General features: G+C 38.1%; 1 protein-coding gene across 1 annotated transcript in view; it reads right to left on the reverse strand.

Annotated features, from left to right (window-relative positions):
- Nucleotides 1–3,131, reverse strand: part of GPR149 (G protein-coupled receptor 149) — a 233,974-nt gene extending 230,843 nt beyond the window's left edge. The window contains exon 1 of the mRNA XM_053709016.1: nucleotides 1,811–3,131. Within this exon, the coding sequence (XP_053564991.1) occupies nucleotides 1,811–2,761 (951 nt within the window). The 5' untranslated portion in view covers nucleotides 2,762–3,131. The remainder of the gene's footprint in view (nucleotides 1–1,810) is intronic.
- Nucleotides 3,132–22,187: the final 19,056 nt, after the last annotated feature.

A 22,187-nucleotide genomic window follows, 5' to 3' on the forward strand; every position in this document is an offset into this window, starting at 1 on the left:
CAGCAAGGTGGAGGTGGAGTACTGGCTTGGGCTGGTATCATCAAAGATGAGCTTGTGGGTCCTTTTCGGGTTGAGGATGGAGTCAAGCTCAACTCCCAGTCCTACTGCCAGTTTCTGGAAGACACCTTCTTCAAGCAGTGGTAGAGGAAGAAATCTGCATCCTTCAAGAAAAACATGATTTTCATGCAGGACAATGCTCCATCACACGCGTCCAAGTACTCCACAGCGTGGCTGGCAAGAAAGGGTATAAAAGAAGAAAATCTAATGACATGGCCTCCTTGTTCACCTGATCTGAACCCCATTGAGAACCTGTGGTCCATCATCAAATGTGAGATTTACAAGGAGGGAAAACAGTACACCTCTCTGAACAGTGTCTGGGAGGCTGTGGTTGCTGCTGCACGCAATGTTGATGGTGAACAGATCAAAACACTGACAGAATCCATGGATGGCAGGCTTTTGAGTGTCTTTGCAAAGAAAGGTGGCTATATTGGTCACTGATTTGTTTTTGTTTTGTCAGAAATGATTTGTTTTTGTTTTGTTTTGTCAGAAATGTATATTTGTGAATGTTGAGATGTTATATTGGTTTCACTGGTAAAAATAAATAATTGAAATGGGTATATATTTGTTTTTTCTAAAGTTGCCTAATAATTATGCACAGTAATAGTCACCTGCACACACAGATATCCCCCTAAAATAGCTATAACTAAATACAAACTAAAAACTACTTCCAAAACTATTCAGCTTTGATATTAATGAGTTTTTTGGGTTCATTGAGAACATGGTTGTTGTTCAATAATAAAATGAATCCTCAAAAATACAACTTGCCTAATAATTCTGCACTGCCTGTATATATATATATATATATATATATATATATATGGTATAGATATATATTGTACCAAAATAACATTAATATATATATGTAGAAATATGTATTTATGAATAATAGAACATATTCTGCTATGTGCAGAACATTGGAATGTTAAACATATTTATATATTCATGTCAGGTTAGTACGCGTTCGGGTGGGGGTTTTTTTTCCGTTTTTTTTCCCCGTTTTTTTCCGTTTTTTTCCCGTTTTTTTTTCTCCATTGACTTCCATGGGGGGGAAAAGGTTATCTTTTGCACAACAGTCTAATTGTACTATAAGTAAGCTGTTTGCGTGTGTTGGGTTAGCGTGAGCACAATAACTTTTGAATTTCAACCCAAAATATCAGCGCAACCTGACATATATATATATAGATGTTGGTTGTTTAATGTATTATTCAGAATTGTATCTGTGCTCAGTTATTGTAAGGGATTGTCACACATTATACGGTACAATTTGACAAACTATAATTTTAATGAAGTATTCTATGATGTGGCCATGTGTAATATAATAGATTTGCAGTAATATTGCAAAGTCTCAGGTTTTGTACAATTATTGCTTATTTAACTCCTTCACTTCACAAAATAGCCAGCCTGTTATCAGTATGTCTCATCTTAACACCATAACATTTTTACAGCCATGTCAAGGCTGCAGCCATGACTTGTACTAAAATAATATTTTTTACATCAGCAGAGTCAGATTAGAACTATACCACTATATTTTCCCTGTTTGCCTTATCTATAAAAGGGACAAAATATACCTTACTCACACATAAACACTCCCCTAGTTAAAAGCAAAAAGAAACAAACATCTTATTGTGACTGAGATACACTTTCATTTGATACAGTTGTAATATGTTTATAATTGTTGCATACAAACATTCTTATTTGTGATGTAGGTAAAAAACAACAATTACAAGATACCAGAAATAAAAAACATTACCATGAGCGGAAGCCAAAGAATGACTTTAGTCATTGCAAGCATTAGGGAAAACCTCTTCTGAGCATAGAGCACTGTTAGGCTCCTGCCAGCTCTGCCGGGTGTGTAGTGCTGTTCCTCTCCTTCAGCCAGACTCGCCTTGAACATCACTTCTGAGCTCACACACTGCTGCCTGGAATTCTTCATTGTTTTAGCAACAGGATTGTCAGGAGAGAGAGAGGATGCATTGCTGCCCAGGGGTGTACTTGGGGTTAAATATCCTTTGGTCATATTTCTGTAATTCCCATAAACTGATTGCTGCTGTCTGTCTGAACACAGCAACTGGTGAGTTAAAGGAACTGAGAGAATTGTTAAGATACAGAAACACAGGGAATATACCCCAAATAAAAACAAAACATAAGAACTGCTGCTGTCAGTCAGATATCCCCATGATGTAGCTTCATATCTACCCCATCCACACAAAGGTAATGAACTTATTAACAAGCTAGTTGTCCATATTGTGAGAATGGCACATGCTATTTTAACTGGTACTTTTGAAGTTTCATACTTTGTGATTTTGTTAGCTGTGCTGAAGTTGTAGCACATAATGACAGATGCTTTTAGATTGGTTGACATACCCTGAAACAGGTACATTAATGCTGCGGTGGTGCATAAAGGTTGGGGAAGAGCTTCAGTAGTCCATTGTTTTAGCAAGAAAATAGTCACAGGTACAACACTGATTAAGTCATCCAATGATAGGGAAATCACAAGCACAGATAAAGTAGATCTGCTTTTCATTTTCAGAAGTGACACCAGTGAGTACATGCTGCCCATCAGCATTAGAAATGTTAATGTCAGTGTTATGGAAAAAAGCAAAGCATTGAAAGAATATGGTGGCTTTGGCAAGCCGGTAAAGTCATGGTCTACAGTGACCCTGGTGCCATTGGTGGACAGACGAGTCGGTGCTTCAGACATTGCCACAAGAAGAAGCAGTTAATCTCTGCCTAGTATTCCATGGGGCTGCTTGTGTCTTTTGCACCCATAGCCCTTATGTGTCCTTTAAACCTTCAGTTTGCTGTGGAGGAGTAACTAAACTTTTTCTCCTGTAAAACCTTTTCTCCAGCCTGCATTCCAAATAATGGAAGTTTGGAATTAAAAAGCAAGGTGCACATTTCCACATTGCATTTCCAATTAGAAGCTTCAGTACAATAAATAATAGAACACACCTAGAAGTTTTATCCCAGGAAAAAAGTGACGTTTCCACCGCTGCATCCACTGCTTTGGGAAGCTGCTCAGTGTCCAGGTGAGGATAATGGTTGCAGAAAGGGCAGAGTGTCACGTTCAAAGCATGCCGGCCGTGTGCTAACTGTAGTAGAGACAGATGCTCTTTGATTCAGTCTGTGCAGCTTGGAGCTGCAGGAGGGTGGAGTCTGATCTTAGCTGTAGAGAGGGGGAAAAGGGAAGGATCCTGTTGTAGAGACCTGTCAGACAGAAGCTAAGCACAATGGCCTTGCACAAGTGAATTCGCACATTTACAACTGCAGCCTACAGTGAATACAATTCATCCAAACACCAGGTTTCATTTATGTTCTCACTGCCCAGTTAAAATAATACATTTATCATTCACAGTGTAATAGTCTAACACATAGAACTATAAAATATACATAAATAACAGATCACATTAGCCTTGCTTGCATTAAACATGTAAAGTACAGAACATTTTACAATAAGCAGGGTAGCACCTCTAAACTACACTACATGATAGGCTTAGAAATACATACACTTAGTGTAATGAACTGCAGCTATAAACAACAGGGCATAATAACCTATTAATACATAGTACTGTAACATACATATGACTTTGAGAATGTAACATCTTTATGGTATATAATATACTACACCTACTTGTCATTAGAATCATAGTTGTGCCTTTAACAAGATTAAAGGAACATACCATTACAAAAAATAAAATGTTCTAATAGCTTAGAGTATTTTATTATTGCGCTATATAGCTTCTATGTCTTTATTATTGTATGAGTTTATTAGCATTGCACAATGACAATATAAATGTAATGACAGTAGCTCTATGATGTGTTTTTGCTGTTTTTTATTCTTAGGGGTCGATTTATCAATGTCTGGCAGACATGATTTGCTGTAGCGTATCATGTCCGCCAGAACTTGCTGAATGCCGACAGCATACGCTGTCGGCAAATAACATTGCACAAGCAGTTCTTGTGAACTGCTTGTGCAATGCCGCAGATTTGCCGCAGATTTGCGGCCGTGTCAATCAACCCAATTGTATGAGATTGGGCAGATTGATGTCTGCAGCCTCAGAGGTGACCGCTGCTTCTTAACTCCTGTTTCCGGCTAGCCTGAAGGCTCGCCCGGAAACAGGGTTATTTGGCCCCATTCAGGCCATGATAAATTGGCCCCTTAGCGTCAGCAGGTAGTACAACCAATCAGAAGCTGTACCTTCCACCCATAGACAAAAGGTAGATCATGCTCCTGCCCTCTGCCTTGACAGTTTGCATCTATGTATCATTGCAAGACACTGGGCCATTTAATAGAATAAATAAACATATTATAGGCACTATACAAACACTTTTCCATCCATCTAACAAAATATTGTTAAAGGGACAGTCTACACCAGAATTTTTATTGTTTTAAAAGATAGATAATCCCTTTATTACCCATTTCCCAGTTTTGCATAACTAACACATTTATAATAATATACTTTTAACCTCTGTGATTATCTTGTATCTAAGACTCTGCAAACTGCCCCTTTTTTCAGTTCTTTTGACAGACTTGCAGTCTAGCCAATCAGTGCCTGCTCCCAGATTACTTCACGTGCAGGAGCACAGTGTTATCTATATGAAATACATGAACCAACACCCTCTAGTGGTGAAAAACTGTTAAAATGGAATCTGAAAGAGGTGGGCTTCAAGGTCTATGAAATTAGCATATGAACCTCCTAGGTTAAGCTTTCAACTAAGAATACCAAGAGAGCAAAGCAAAATTGGTGATAAAAGTAAATGGGAAAATTGTTTAAAATTACATGCTGTATCTGAATCATGAAAGTTTATTTTGGCCTAGACTGTCCCTTTAAGATTTATTTTTTTGGTGCATATACTAAGGAAAAACATTCCCAATGTATGTTTTTTTAGGAATGTAGCAAGACTCATCTTTTGACTTTATGCAATTATATGTACAGATTGGAAAAATATTATTCCACATGCATAATACAAAACATATGTAGTAAAATAAAATATTGTGAATGTGTTTATATTAAACACAACTAATGTAAGTAGATAAAGAGCTCCAGGTCAATATTTAAAGGGACACTAAACCTAATTTTTTTTTCTTTCATGATTCAGATAGAGCATGTGATTTTAAGCACCTTTCTAATTTACTCCTATTATCAATTTTTCTTTGTTCTCATGCTATCTTGATTTGAAAAAGCAGTACTGTAAGCTTTAGAGTCAGACCATTTTTTGTTTAGCACCTGGGTAGCACTTGCTGATTTGTGGCTAAATGTAGCAAACCAATCAGCAAGCTCTACCAAGGTGCTGAACTAAAAATGGGCCGTCTCTGAACCTTTTATTACTGCTTTTTCAAATCAAGATAACATGAGAACAAAAAAAATTGATAATAGGAGTAAATTATAAAGTTGCTTAAAATTGCATGCTCTATCTGAATCATGAAAGAAAATATGTGGGGTTAGTATCCCTTTAAGGAATCAATTAAACATACAAGGCTAAGAAATCTATGGGTTTGAACATTCATTAAAAGGCAGATTTCCCAGGCAATTTAACTCCTTAACTTGCTGTTATTTTTAGATTTTTTATTTACCATGTCAGAGCTTCCTCCACACACCATGGATTTGTTTATGCAGACCATGCACATTTAGACCATGCATATTCATAAAAATGGAGAAAAAAACACGTTTTGGCTCCATATGTAGCATCAATTAAAATACATAAAACACCAACATTTAGGATTCTTCCCTTATATTTTCCAAAATAATTTGTTACTAAAAGATACATTTATTTTTGTGTCATGCAATTTAAGAAATTTCTGATTTCAGTGATGGAAACCCCATCATAGCAAGACTTGCATGCTCTAAACTGTGAACAAACTCACTTATCCCTGGACACACCCTCTAAAATATTTACAAAATACAATATCATTATATAGGTTTACTTTATAATGTAATTCATTGTTACCCTCTAACACTCCTACCATTTATTAGAATGTCAAATGTGTATTTTCTGAGATAAATCAGGAAACAAGAGCCCTGACACAAGGAACAAAGCTCAGATTACAGTTGCTGCCAGGTGATTGTTGTTTCTATGACGACTACAAGACATATATAACCCTTATTTAAAGAAGATTATTGTCTTCTTTAAATGAGGTGCCTTATGACATAACTATGGTTGGGGGATATGGACTTCTTCATAATTGTTGGGCCCCCCCAACATAAGAGTTATTTCCCATTATTAGGCCAATCACCTAACATCTGGAGAGACACTTGACCATTAATTTGAGCAATGGACCACTTCCTTCAAACGAGAGATCTTATTCGTCTCTGTGTAGTGTGAAAGGTCAATCTCTATTATTTTATCCAATACATGTATTGTTCACTTATTTCTGTCTCAGGTATCACCTGATAGAAATATGTGCATTTTAAGCATCAAATGAAAAATGTAACTGTTTGAAATAGAGGTTCTACCCATTTGGTAGCTGGACCTAGAAGGCATGGGATGGTTATTTCTATAGCAACCAGCTGCTACATATATGGGCAGTCACCTCTTTTTAAAGATATTATTTCTCTGTTTCAAATGAGGGATGTTTTAAAACATCTATCCTACCAATGCATTAAATATTTAAAGTGATCACAATTTTATGAGAGGAGCATGAAAACCTCATTTAAAGGTTGCCTGGTATTTCGTCGTTGGACTAATCTTACTTGGCGTGATCAGACTGATATGCTTCAGGAAAGGTTTCCTTTGTGAAGAGCACACTGGTCTAAAAGAGGCTGCTCCTGGGTGGTAAATTGTCATTGTTCCTGGTAGAGTGCTTCTCTCTTCGTATGATTTAGATAGAGCATGTAATTAAAAAACGTTTCCAATTAGCATCTATTTTCAAATTTGTTTTGCTCCCTTGGTATTCTCTGTTGAAGAGTAGATCTATATAGGAAGATAGGATCTAAGGAGCGTGCATGTGTCTATCAAACTATGGCACTAGTCTTGATAATAGAAGAAAAATTGTTTAAAATGTAATGGTCTTTCCAATTAATTTAAATTGACACTAAAGTCAAAATTAAACTTTTATGAATAAGACAGAGCATGCAGTTTTAATATACTTTCCAATTTACTTCCATTATGAATTTGTGCACAGTCTTTTTATATGCACACTTCCCGAGGCACCAACTCCTACTGAGCATGTCTAAGAGTTCAAAGTGTATACTTATATATGTTTGTGATTGGCTAATGGTTGTCATATGATACAGGGGGCCAGCAAATTGAAATAAACTTTGAAAATTGTCAGAACGAAATCTACTACTCATAGAAAATTTAGAGTAAGTACTATTGCATTGTTTTTTTTATTGTGCCCTTGTTGATTGCTTCCTCTTTGTTTTATAGAGGGCATTTTAGTTCCCTACTTCTTATTTTTTTACTTAGTGTATATAAGTAAGCCACCATGTTTATGGCAATTAATATTGGGGCATACAAAGGGGGGTAGTTATCAAGCCGTCAACCTCAAATACGCTGGAATTCCGCAGCGTATTTGTGGCGAGGCTGATTCGCCTTAGTTATAAAAGGCTCGAGACCGGCTAAAGTAGAATTTAGTGACGTAAGCTTCGATCCGCCGGACTCAGTCCTACACAGATCGATTCTTACGTCACTCCAGATGTTCCGCACACAAGTGCGGCACATTCTCACTACTTTTGCTAGTTATCAAATGACTAGCAGGTACGCTCGGCACTTTTACGGCCCAGCGTACCTGGTTTTCAAACCGCCACCCCTGGAGGTGGCTGATCCCATAGGAATCAATGGGAGTCTGACCATAGTGAAAGTACAAGTTCGCTGCTGACAGACATACCATTGATTTCTATGGGAGCTGTCTACACCTAACGCCCTAACATGTACCCCGAGTGTAAACACCACATATGTTAACCCCTAAACCGCCGCTCCCGGAGCCCACCGCAAGCTACTCTATACATATTAACCCCTAAACCGCCGCTCCCGGAGCCCACCACAACTATAATAAATGTATTAACCCCTATCCTGCCCCCCCTACACCGTCGCCACCTATAATAAATTTATAGGTGGCGACGGTGTAGGGGGGGCAGGATAGGGGTTAATAGGTTTAATAGGTTTAATATAGGTTGCGGCGGGTTCATGGAGCGGTGATTTAGGGGTTAAACTATTTATTTAGTTGCGGCGAGGTGCGGGATCAGCAGGATAGGGGTTAATAATGTTATTATAGAGGGCGACGGTGTAGGGGGGGCAGGATAGGGGTTACTAGGTATACTGTAGGTGGCAGCGGTGTCCGGGAGCGGCGGTTTAGGGGTTAATACATTTATAAGAGTTGTGGCAGGGTCTAGGAGCGGCGGTTTAGGGGTTAGTAACTTTATTTAGTTGCGGGAGGCTCCGAGGGCGCCGGTATAGGGATAGAACAGTGTAGTTTAGTGTGGGTGCTTAGTGACAGGCTAGCAATAAAGCTGGGAAAAAGCCGAAGGGCAGCGAGATCGGATGAGTGATAACTCTCACAGTCCGCTGCTCATTGCCCCGCAGCTTTTTGACAGCTTTTTTTGATAACTTAGGCGAACGTATTCACGGTCCGCGGCGGCGAAGGTAGGCGAGCTTAGGCGGGCGTATTGGGCCGGCGAAGTCAGAAAAGTAGACGGCTTTATAACTACCCCCCAAAGCCTTTATTTAAAAGTGGAAATTCACATATTTCAAATGAAGTTTGTATGTCCCTCCCTATAAGTTTTGTTGGTGAAGAAAGAGGTTTAATCAGATCCCTTCTTACTACGGCCAACCCAATGAGGAAGTGCATCTATTTACTATGTGGGACATCATCATAAGCACACACTATTGCATTATCATGTGCTTCTGGCCCTGGTAACAGATATAGGGTCAGATTGCAAGTGGAGCACTAATTTATTACGCACACGCAAAGTGGCAAATTTGCACGTTTCTGGGCACGCAATAAATAACCAGCCACTACAATTAGCGCTTATAAAATTAACCAGAGATCAGATCTCTGGTTTATTTTATAAATGACCCCCAAATGCCCCAAAAATACAGTGTTAGTTTTCTTTCTTCTTTTTTTTCAAATGTAGCATTTTTTTTAAAAGAAAGAAAAAAGAAAACTGCACGTGGCAGTTTTTGGGGGATAAAATCAGCAGCTTTGGTTGTTTGCAATTTTTTTTAAAAAAAATACGGCACTGAAAAGTGCCTTTACATTGTGGTCTATGGGAACTGTGTGTTCCCAGTACATATATATATATATATATATATATATGCTTCTATGCATATCTAGATTATAAGTTCTCACGGGAATAGGGCCCTTAATTCCCCCTGTATTTTGTCTGTAAATGTTTGTCTTTTATTGTCTTGTTTCTCCATTGTAGTGTTATCCTTGTACCCATGGGCAGTGCTGCGGATTCTGTTGGCGCATTATAAATAAAGAATAATAATAATAATATATGTATATGCTTATATACATATATCTATGTGTTAATATGTGTATATATACATATTAACACATAAATATATATGTCTATAATCATATACATATATATTTACAATCTGCTGCCCTTGCTGTGTGACTTACCCCCTGCGCTAGTGGCATGAGAACGAGGTTCCCAACTGAGCCTATGGAAGCGCATGCCCTGGTATTACGCAGTGGAGCGCTAATATCGTTTTGATTATAAAGATATTTAGCGCTCCACTTGTAACTGTGTAGGTAGAGTATTATTATTATTATTATCGGTTATTTGTTGAGTGCCAACAGATTCTGCAGCGTTATAAACAAATGCGGAGTACAACAAAACAATTATATGGATCTAATGGGTAGAGGGCCTTGCTAAGAGTTGCACTGTTGTAGTCAACTCTTAAGAAGGTGATCTACAAACAGCTGGACTCTTAGGCTTACATGCTAAGGGGGTTCAGGTGATAGCGATGGAGGAGAGGAACTGGTATAAAGAAAGGTCAGCGTAGGTTGTATGCATCCCTGATCAGTAGAGTCTTTAGGGAGCGCTTGAAGCTTTCAAAACTAGGGGAGAGTCTTGTGGAGCGAGGCAGAGAGTACCACAAGATGGGAGTCAGTCAGGAGAAGTCCTGTAAACGGGAGTGTGATGAGGTAACAAGAGAGGAGGAGAGTAGGAGGTCATGAGCAGAGTGAAGGGGGTCAGGAGGGAGAGTATCTGGAGACAAGGAGGCCCATTTATCAAGTTCCGTATGGAACTTGAGGGCCCATGTTTCTGGCGAGTCTTCAGACTTGCCAGAAACACAAGTTATGGAGCAGCGGTCTAAAGACTGCTGCTCCATAACCCTGTCCACCTGCTCTGATGTGGCGGACAGGAATCACCACAAACCAACCCGATCGAGTACGATCGGGTTGATTGACACCTCCCTGATGGCGGCCCAGTGGCCGCGAGACTGCAGGGAGCAGCATTGCACCAGCAGCTCTTGTGAGCTGCTGGTGCAATGCTGAATACGGCGAGCGTATTGCTCTCCGCATTCAGCAATGTCTGTCCCACCTGATCCGCACTGTCGGATCAGGTCTGACAGACATTTGATAATTCGGACTCACTTCCTCTTTCGGTTTGTTACAATGGACTGATTCTCCCACTCACACAGACGGTCACTCCCTTGACCTGATCTTTAGCTATCGATGCACTCTCTCAAACTTCACAAACTCCCCCTTTCCTCTTTCTGACCACCATCTCCTTACTTGCAACATATCATCCCTCCCTACAACTCTCCCTCCTTCTACTCCTCACACCAAACTTCACAAAAGCATAGTATAGCATAGTACATCATTCACAATGAAGTGTAATCTAGAAGTACTACAAGAAAAGGAGAAATAGGACAAAACCCTGTTAGGTGGTCCTATAAAAAGACAGGGAATACTTTTAAATGTCAGCAAACACTTATTTATTTAATTATATAAGCACAGTTCAAATCTGAACTGAGAAAATATAAACATTACCAGGTGCATTAAAAAAGAAACATCATATTATACACAAAACTCAAGCGTACCCAGAGCAGTCATTCAACATACATACACAGTGAACTTCCTTTATACTATCCCAGTAAAAACTCATTAAACTGGGCAGCAACTAAAAAAGCATATTAAATGACCATATAGAAAAAATCAGATTCCCCACTGACGTAATCTGTTTTGCATGAACTGCATATTTAAAAGAAGCTTGACACTAACTTAGCGAATACCTTAGTAATGCATGAACTGCCTTCATTTATACAAGCATAACACTTACACAGCTGACTTGCTTTGGACTGGCTAGTTGATATATAATACTTGTCCTTTGATTAGGCTGACCATATTTCCTTGAGACAAAAACGGGACATTGAGTGGTCAAAAACGAGACGGGGTTAATATTCTTTATTTATATGAAAAAAAGTAAGATTTTAACAAAAGTTAACTTTTATGACATGAATTTAAACTATTGAGCCAACAATTATCCTTCAGTGACAAAAGAAAATTTAGGTAGATGTAGAGCTAGAGGGGGACTGTATTTCATCATGATTGTACCTTGAATATTTATCTGATGAAACAAATTTACACAGCAAATTTCAACACCATATTCTAAAACTTCTCACACTTCATGGGCTAATGTATCATGTATATGAAATTATTTTTACTTTAAATTTGATGCACACAGAAAATTGGCAAATTTATATAAAAATAAAGCACAAATGTTTTGACTTATAAAGACACCCTATAAAATGCTTTTTATTATTACTGTTGTTAAGGGAAATAAAATTACTTATCCAATAACCATTCTAAAGATGAAGGTTCCCTCCATTAGATCCCATCCATCATGCCCCCCACCACACAATATTAATTAATATTAATATATATTATGGAACTTGTATCAGACTCATTGTCACTTTTAAACAGATGGATACCCAAGCCAAATTTGTTGTTTAAACAAAGAAAATCAAAGAGAACATGCTTATAAGAAGAGCTGATTCTGAAGCTTGTGAACAAAAGTACAGTATTACAATTTAATTTATCATACAAACAACAAACATGCCTTAAAAAAGTGAGATTATCCTATGTTGTCAAGGCAAATTCCCCCATATTAACTGATTTTAAAGGGTAAAAGCCTCTGAACTTGTGTTTGGTTTGAATATCTGGATAGTAGTTGTAGATTTATTTTAGCTGAGTTGCCCAAAATCATTGTTATACATGTAAATGGTGGAAGAACTGATAAAAATGTGGAACTACATAGTTACTTGATAATAACAGTTATTTTATAACTTCTGTACTACAACCAGCACTGCAGCAGCATTATAATAATAAGCATATGATATAATAAATGAAAAATTATTTAATTTAATTGATTGCCAGGCACAGACACTGGTCTTATCTTGGCCGTGCACAATTGTTGCAGAAGCTGAAGTTCAGAACATAGACTGTAGACAGTTGAATCGATCTACTTCCAGACCAGACCATAACACTAGTTTGTATGTTCACTTCACACATCTGTGACACAAACAAGAAGAAGATGGCAACAAGAATTATCTCTCTGGTGTCTGGTGATGGTCAGGTCAGCCTATAATTCGGATGATGGTGAGGCAGCGGCTAAAGGTAGATGATTGATCATCACATCAGATCCAGATGATGACTGACTGAATCTCAGATATTTTAAGTCCGACTCCTGCCGACCCCTGTGCTGAGCCTGTCCTGAGTGAAAGTTACTAGTAAAGTATTGGCACTACTGCAACTGAGCTAGCTAGTAATCTAACTTCCCTCACGCTGACCAGTGACCAGTCTCCCTCCTAGGCTCAGTCTGACAGCTCACGACTGAGTACTGACCTACTGTCACTGACTCTTTATAGGCACCTATCAATGACATGCCCCTACACGCCCCTAATTTTGAAGAGCGCGGGCGGCATAGACTGCTAAGACTGCATGCTGTGGATCATGTGGGCACGGCCACCCAACCCGGCTGAAATTAAAAAAAAAAATAATAGTTTTTTAAAAAACTGCTCTCCCCACTGGCGGGGAGTTTAAAAAAAATTTAAGTGGTGTGTGTGCAATAAAAAATTACACTTGCGCTGCCCGCACGGTCTGATAACCCTCAAAACGGGACAAAATGACTATTAATAAAGAAACAACGGGAAAGGGAAAAAAAACATAAAATAACGGTACTGTCCCTTTCAAAACGGGACTTATGGTAAGCCTACCTTTGATGTGTCTAACCGACAACTGCTGACACAGTGTGTCTCCTATCTGGGGGATTACCTGACTTTTTGCTCTACGTACACCTTTGAACTGGCTGTTATCTAAGGCTAGGACTCTCTGGTATATACTATCTCAAACAAGCATGCTTTTGTTCTGTTTTGTTCTAAGTATCAGCGCTGAATACTAAGTTCGGACTATGATTTTTTCTATATGGTCATTTAATATGCTTTTTTAGTTGCTGCCCAGTTTAATGAGTTTTTACTGGGATAGTATAAAGGAAGTTCACTGTGTATGTATGTTGAATGACTGCTCTGGGTACACTTGAGTTTTGTGTATAATATGATGTTTCTTTTTTAATGCACCTGGTAATGTTTATATTTTCTCAGTTCAGATTTGAACTGTGCTTACATAATTAAATAAATAAGTGTTTGCTGACATTTAAAAGAGTGCTGTTTTCCCTGTCTTTTTATAGGACCACTTAACAGGGTTTTGTCCTATTTCTCCTTTTCTTGTAGTACTTCTAGATTATATTGAACTATAAGGGTTTGCACCAAATATGGCTACCATACCTTGTATCTGAGTAACACTTTTTATGAAGAATATCACTGTATCTTTAATTCACAATGAAGTGGTTAAACTCAAAAGTTGGGTTTTATTGTTGCTATGGTACATAATGTAATAAGTTCATACACACACTGTATATATTTAATGTGTATATATATATATATATATATATATATATATATATATATACATACCAACACAAACAATATTTCTAAAGAAAAAAGCCAAACCAAAAATGAGGTATCCAATATCAATATGTTAAACTCAGCTATCATATGCAGCTGTATCCCTGAACTGAACAGATTTCTAATGATACTGTTATTATCCCTGTGCTTAGAATAGAAACATTGTATATTAACATCACTGCAGTGAAGCATTTACCTAATGCACTGTACTCACTCACATGAACTAACAATGCAATAAAGCTGTCTTTCCTACATCCTACTGACTTGTTTTATTCCTTAAAGGGCCATGATAGTAATACAATTAAATGGTCTATTATTTTAGAGCAAAGGAGTTAAACAAAGAGTTAAAGTATAATATAGTGTAGCAATATGGCTAGTGATAAAATTGCATGCCTTAACAAATTAGACTATTTAAAGTAAAGGTAAACTTTCATGAATGAAAGCCCGGTTTTTACAAATACTATTAAAAACAGGGGCACTTTCATTCATCAAAGTTTAGAAAGCAGCCGTTTTGTTTGTCTGAGATTTGTTGTTTTCTCTTGTTCAGAGAAGAATTGCCTGGTATGTTTTTTTATTTTTCATGATTTTAGTGTTAATTATTTTTTCTAATTTAGTTTATTTTTAATTTTTTTGTAGTGTTAGTTTTTTTTAATTTGTAATTCAGATATTTTAATTTATTTTATTAAATTTCTTTTATTAAAATAGTAAGGTTAGGTTAATTTATAGCTTAAGGTTAGGTTTATTTTTATTTCACAGGTAAGTTTTTATTTATTTATTTAAATAGAGTTATATGGTAATTTTAATTTAAAGTTAGGGGGGTGTTAGGTTGTGGGGTTAATAGTTTAATTTAGTGTTGTTTTGCGATGTGGGGGGCCGGCGATTTAGGGGTTAATAACTTTATTTAGTTGCAGTGATGTCAGGGAGCGGCGGAATAGGGGTTAATAGCTTTATTATAGTGGCGGCGATGTCGGGGTGCGGGAGAATAGGGGTTAATAACTTTATTATAGTGGCGGTGATGTCAGGGTGTGGGAGGAATAGGGGTCAATCATTTTATTACAGTGGCGGTGATGTCAGGTAGCGGCGGAATAGGGGTTAATCATTTTAATATGAGCAGCCAATACAATGCAAGCTCAATCCTATTGGCTGATTGGATCAGCTAATAGGATTGAACTTCAATTCTATTTGCTGATTGCATCAGCCAATAGGATTTTTTCTACCTTAATTCCGATTGGCTGATAGAATTCTATCAGCCAATCGGAATCTAAGGGACGACATCTTGGATGACGTCACTTAAAGGTACCTTCATTCTGTTTCAGTCGTCGGATGAAGAGGATGCTCAGCGTCGGATGTCTTGAAGATGGACTCGATCCGCGCCGGATGGATGAAGTTAGAAGATGCCGTCTAGATGAAGACTTCTGCCCGTCTGGAGGACCACTTCTGCCCGGCTTGGATGAAGACTTCTGCTCGTCTGGAGGACCACTTCACCCGGCTTGGATGAAGAGGTCTCCTGGTAAGTCGATCTTCAGGGGGTTAGTGTTAGGTTTTTTTAAGGGTGTATTGGGTGGGTTTTATTTTTTAGATTAGGGTTTGGGCGGCAAAAGAGCTAACTGCCCTTTTAAGGGCAATGCCCATCCAAATGCCCTTTTCAGGGCAATGGGGAGCTTAGGTTTTTTTAGATAGTATTTTATTTGGGGGGGTTGGTTGTGTGGGTGGTGGGTTTTACTGTTGGGGGTTTTGTTTTTGTTTTTACAGGAAAAAGAGCTGATTACTTTGGGGCAATGCCCCACAAAAGGCCCTTTTAAGGGCTATTGGTAGTTTAGTTTAGGCTAGGGGTTTTTTATTTTGGGGGGGCTTTTTTATTTTAATAGGGCTATTAGATTAGGTGTAATTAGTTTAAATTTCTGTAATTTGTTTATTATTTTGTGTAATTTTGTGTGTTTTTTTTTTTGTACTTTAGCTAATTTAATTTAATTTAGGTAATTGTATTTAATTTAGTTAATTTATTTAATTATAGTGTAGTGTTAGGTGTTAGTGTAAATTAGGTTAGGTTTTATTTTACAAGTAAATTTGTATTTATTTTAGCTAGGTAGTTATTAAATAGTTAATAACTATTTAATAACTATTCTACCTAGTTAAAATAAATACAAACTTGCCTGTAAAATAAAAATAAATCCTGAACTAGCTACAATGTGACTATTAGTTATATTGTAGCTATCTTAGGGTTTATTTTACAGGTAAGTATTTAGTTTTAAATAGGAATAATTTAGTTAATGATAGGAATATTTATTTAGATTTATTTAAATTATATTTAAGTTAGGGGGTGTTAGGTTTAGGGTTAGACTTAGGTTTAGGGGTAAATATCTTTAATATAGTGGCGGCGACATTGGGGCGGCAGATTAGGGGTTAATAAATGTAGGTAGGGCAGATTAGGGGTTAATAATATTCAACTAATGTTTGCGAGGTGGGTGTGTGGCGGTTTAGGGGTTAATATGTTTATTATAGTGACGTTGGGTAGGCAGATTAGGGGTTAATAAGTGTAGGTAGGTGGCGGCGACATTGGGAGCGGCAGATTAGGGGTTAATAAATATAATGTAGGTGTCGGCGATGTTGGGGTCAGCAGATTAGGGGTTCATACATATAATGTAGGTGGCGGCGGTGTCCGGAGCGGCCGATTAGGGGTTAATAATATAATGTAGGTGTCTGCGATGTCGGGGGTAGCAGATTAGGGTTAATATGTGTAAGATTAGGGGTGTTTAGACTCGGGGTTCATGTTAGGGTGTTAGGTGTAGACATAAATTTTATTTCCCTATAGGAATCAATGGGACTGCGTCACTGAGTTTTAAGCTGCTTTTTTGCAGGTGTTAGACTTTTTTTCAGCAGTCTCTCCCCGTTGACTCCTATGGGGAAATCGTGCACAAGCACGTTACACCAGCTCACCGCTGACTTAAGCAGCGCTGGTATTGGAGTGCGGTAATGAGCAAAATTTTGCTCTACGCTCACTTCTTGTCTTTTAACGATGGGTTTCTGAAAACTCGTAATACCAGCGCTGTAGGTAAGTGAGCGGTGAGTGAAAACTGCTTGTTAGCATCGCACAGCCTCTAACGCAAAACTCGTAATCTAGGTGTATGTTTGGCCACTGTTGTACATTAGCATGTATTATTAACATTAACGGCATAGTTTATAATCACTGTGTAGTAGCAGAAAACACAGTAAAGGCCTGTTGTGCTTGTCTGAGTAGCTTTGTACAGTCAGGTACACTACATAACACTTTGCCAAGTAGAATACACTTTCTATAATGTTATTTTATTAGTGTACTGGTACAACTATGCTCCAAGCATATAAATCAACTACAGATCTATGAATATGGGGATTTAAGACCCCTGGTATCTATTCATTAAACTTTATTCCTATTCGAGAGGATGTATATAGTCAACAGAGCACACCTTAACATAAGTATAGAGACATATACACATATAGATGTGATGTAAATGTGATGATTATTACGTGATATGTATAGCTAAGGGAATCTGCAGGAAAAGTCCCTTAAGGATACCAAAATATACAAATGGTGTGATTTTATATTTCATTTTTAATATTTGAGTGTAAGTCACACTCACACTGTCATGACTGTCACTAGCAGTGATGACATCTTCTAAATCTTAGCTTATTTGTGACTTTCATAGTTAACTATTGCTATTTAATTCATCCACACCACTTCTAACCCATCTGAATGCATCTTTTAGGTTGTCAGGATGGCTAGACTGTGCACTCTTTTTCCATGGCTATATGGCCGCTTTGCTACTTTCACAAGTATTGTTTTAAACCATATTTCCTTCTGTTGTTTGTTCAAGACCCATTGGTTTCTATTCAAAACACTTAAAGGGCCATAATACCCAAATGTTTAAACACTTGAAAGTGATGCAGTATAGCTGTAAAAAGCTGACTAGAAAATATCAACTGAACATCTCTATGTAAAAAAGGAAGATATTTTACCTCAAAAGTTTCTCAGTAGCCACATCCCATTGTAAAGGAAATCTCATGAGAGTTAAGTGAAATCTCATGAGATCACAGTAAAAGAGTTCATGACCTCAGCACTGCTGATGCTGATTGGCTGCTGTTCATTTCTTCATTTTTATTTATTTTTTACCTGCAGCTGGGCTGCAGCTGAGTATAACTTTTTACACAGAACTTACTCTGCTGAGCTGAAGAAATTGTGAGGTAAAATATCTTCCTTTTTTACATAGAGATGCTCAGGTGATATTTTCCTGTCAGCTTTTTACATTTATGCTGCATCAGTTTCAAGTGATTCAGCATATGAGTATTATGTCCCTTAGTGAACAGGTTTTATAAAGGATGTGCCTCCATACACACTAAGTCCTGCCAATCTTGACATCCTTAAAGGGATAGGATAGTCAAAATTAAACTTGCATGATTCAGATAGAGCATATCATTTTAAGACACTTTTAATTTCCCTTCAATTTTCAAATGTAGTTTGTTCTCTTGGTATCCATTGTTAAAAAAGAATATGTACATATCCTACACTATTGGGAGATAGCTGGTGATTGGTGCCTGCACACATTTGTTTCTTGTGATTGGCTGATCAGATGTGTTCAGCTAGCTCTCAGTAGTGTGCTGCTGCTCCTTCAGCAAATTATATAAAGGAAATTAAGCAAATTCGAAAATAGAAGTAAATTGGAAAGTTGTTTATCCTACACTATTGGGAGATAGCTGGTGATTGATGCCTGCACACATTTGTTTCTTGTGATTGGCTGATCAGATATGTTCAGCTAGCTCTCAGTAGTATACTGCTGCTCCATCAGCAAATTATATAAAGGAAATTAAGCAAATTCGAAAATAGAAGTAAATTGGAAAGTTGCTTAAAATTGTATGTTCTATCTAAATCCTGAAAGAAAAAAATTGTTGGTTTTGTCCTTTTAAAAAGGCAATTAGGGAGGCGGGGCTTGGAGCCGTCCTAAGATGGAGCTGTGATCACTAAGCTCCGCAAACACTGCTCAATTTAAGGTTACTACAGCCCAGATAGAGCCCTCAAATTCACTCAGGACTGGGGTGACTATGAGTAGAACACTCGGACAAGCGATGGAGAGGTGAAACAAGAACGCTGCCGGAACGCTCAAAATACTTTAGGCAGCAGCGGTAAGAACCCAGACGCCATATTGCCCACGTGACAAGACGAACTTTACTCTCAGACTGGAGTAACAACTCACAAACGAGCCACAAGAAGCTCTAACAGGCACCGCTTCTCATTAACGGACTCTGCTCACCGGACATAAAGAATAATCTGACAGACAAGTAAGGGAAAACGTGCATGCTTCTATTGAACGGCAGTGGGATATGTGATCTCGATCAGTCAGGTTATGGAAGGGAAGGAGGGATGTAACCAGCTAAAAGATAATTGTGGAACATTACAACCTTAACACCCTACAAAGGAGTTATTGAAAGACGACAGGTCTGAGCTACTATAAACTACGCTGCATGGTCAGACAATAAGAAACTGCAGCGGTTTGAGAACAGAATAAATTAAGGGGGGTCAGTGAAAACCATTGACTTGTTCAAGCAATAATAAAACAAAAATGTTTATATAGCAACCTGTTGATGTGGGACATTTTAGTAATGCCGCTGTACACGGACTAAGGGCAGGTCTAACATTATTTATGCAAAGAGCTGAAAATAGCTATAAGTGGCCATTGCGTCGCTGCTAAGTGATGTCTGCTAATTAGAAAAGGGCCTGCTCGGAGCAACATGTATCAACATAACTACTAAGATTATTCATGCACTCTCCCTATCTAAGACAACCACCTGGGTTTTCTGACTGGCTGGGAGGAATTTGTAGAAACCTTTAAATCCTTCTGAAAATGTAATAAGGCTGACCCTATAACCACGTACACCTTAGTCAGAAATGGGCTATACAGTTCAGTAACGTAGAAAACTTAAAGCTGCAGTACAGGAAAAAGCAGAGACACAACCTTTACACCCATCCTGCATATATCTGGCTACAACACGTTGAATTACCCCAATAGATATCAGCTCTCTATTTTTAAATCCAAAAGAAAGGAATTCTCAAGCACTTGACTGGGTTCTGGTCCATTACCGCCATGTCAGTCAGGAAGCAAAATAAACCCTCCCAGGGGCCCAAAGCATCAGCGGCTGCCTTGTTTTTCAAACCAGCAAGGGGGGAAAAAGCTTTAGAAAATGCAAGAAACAACGCAGAAGATGAGGTTGAATCTGACACTGACTCGCTACTCCACGATGAAGACTCTATACCTGCTACAAAAGCTGACCTAAAATCCCTGGTGTCTAAACAGGACATTAATAAGAATTTTGACAAACTGTGGGAGAAATTCGATTCTTTCCAGAATACTGTCACTAATAGCCTTGCTGCAATAAAAAGTGACATCACGGAACTAGGCACCAGAGTAGAAACATTAGAGGAAGCAGAAATCACTAACACGGAAGATTTATCTACCCTGAAACATCAGATGTCTGATCAACAACAAGGAATGAACAAGATTCAAGAGAAATTAGAAGATCTCGAAAATAGAAGCTGCAGATGCAACCTGCGACTCAAAGGAATACCAGAATCAGTCTCTTCTGACGAACTGAACATCTATCTACATCAACTTTTTCAGGCAATTACTGGGGAAGTTGACGATGAAAAGTTTCAAATGGAGAGGGCTCACAGAGCTCTACGAGCCAAACCCAGAGAAGATGCCCCACCCAGGGACGTAATCGTGAAATTTTTCAGATTCACAGAGAAAGAGGCAATTCTAGCGGCATCCAGAAAAAGTCCCACTTTTAAATTCCAAGGGACAGTCATCCAATTCTTTCAGGACTTATGTGTCAAGACTCTTCAACGAAGATTCCTTCTGAAACCACTCACTACCCTATTAAGGAAGAATCAGATAAGCTACCGATGGGGATTTCCCTTTAATCTCCATATCTTCCATAATGGGAAATCTCTGAGTCTAAAAGAACAGCTGGAGATCCCAGCAATATGCAGCAAACTACAATTGGAGGTTCCAGATTTGCCGCAAGCTAAATCACTAGAAGACACATCACAGAAACCAACTGACCTGGGTCAACCACAACGACAGAGATGGACCAGGGTAACGAAAAGAAAAGCTAAAATGTGATATTTTTATCTCTTAACTTAATTGAGGGTATGCTAATTGAGTTATAGATTAGAGATATTTCCAGGGTGTGATGCCACAAGTCATTGTTCTCCTTTTTCTCTTGCTTTATCCATTTTTAGATCAGGAAAACAGGTCAAGGTGACAATATAGAACTCTGTAATCAGAGTATCCAAAATAAATAAAGATTCAGTAGCTTATTCAGAAGCAGGGTAATTAGGTTACGCAATGAAAGAAGTTACTCATACATCAAGTTGATAAAAAGAAAGATGAAACCTTAAATTTCCTTTACTAGACATTAAGCTTACAAGCAGTGAAGGTAAAATGTTTTTAGGAAATGTTGTTTATGTGGATTGGAGGGACGGGGTTGGGATTTTTTTTATTTCTTTTGTTTACTGTTTTTCATTTATTTTTCAACTATAGAGAAGATACGTTTTTCGTTATTATCAGTACTTATACTCTGATGTTGACTTTCGTTCTAACATGTTGTTTTGCCTGCTTGTTTGAGGTGACTGAGGAGGGAACCATATTTCTTCAAAGACTACAGAAGGTTACTGCACATAATCTAGAGGTGGATCCAGGGGAGGAGCCCCAGACCAAAAAAACTGTAAGTAATGACGGGGGACCTTAGACTAATTACACACAATGTGAGGGGTCTAAATTCAAACATAAAAAGGAGGACAGCAATGAACCAATACTCTAGGCTAAAAGCTAACATCGTCTACTTACAAGAAACACACTTTACCAAAGAGATAGTGCCAAAATACTGGTCGAAATATTTCACCCAACACTTCCATGCTACAACAGACAAAAAAAAGAGGGGAGTGTCAATTTTACTTCATCAATCCCTAAAATTTGTAGTAGAGGAAACAATCAAAGACCCAGAGGGGAGATTTTTGATACTAAGAGGGACACTTCGAGACAAACAAATAGTCCTATGTAATGTCTATGCACCTAATGAGACACAAATTTCTTTCTTCTCACATATCTCATACTTGCTTACTCAATGGTCTCAGGCACGGATATTGATAGGGGGAGATTTCAATATATCAATGTATG

This window comes from Bombina bombina, chromosome 4, assembly GCF_027579735.1.
Source record: "Bombina bombina isolate aBomBom1 chromosome 4, aBomBom1.pri, whole genome shotgun sequence".
In the NCBI taxonomy this organism is placed as follows: Eukaryota; Metazoa; Chordata; class Amphibia; order Anura; family Bombinatoridae; genus Bombina; species Bombina bombina.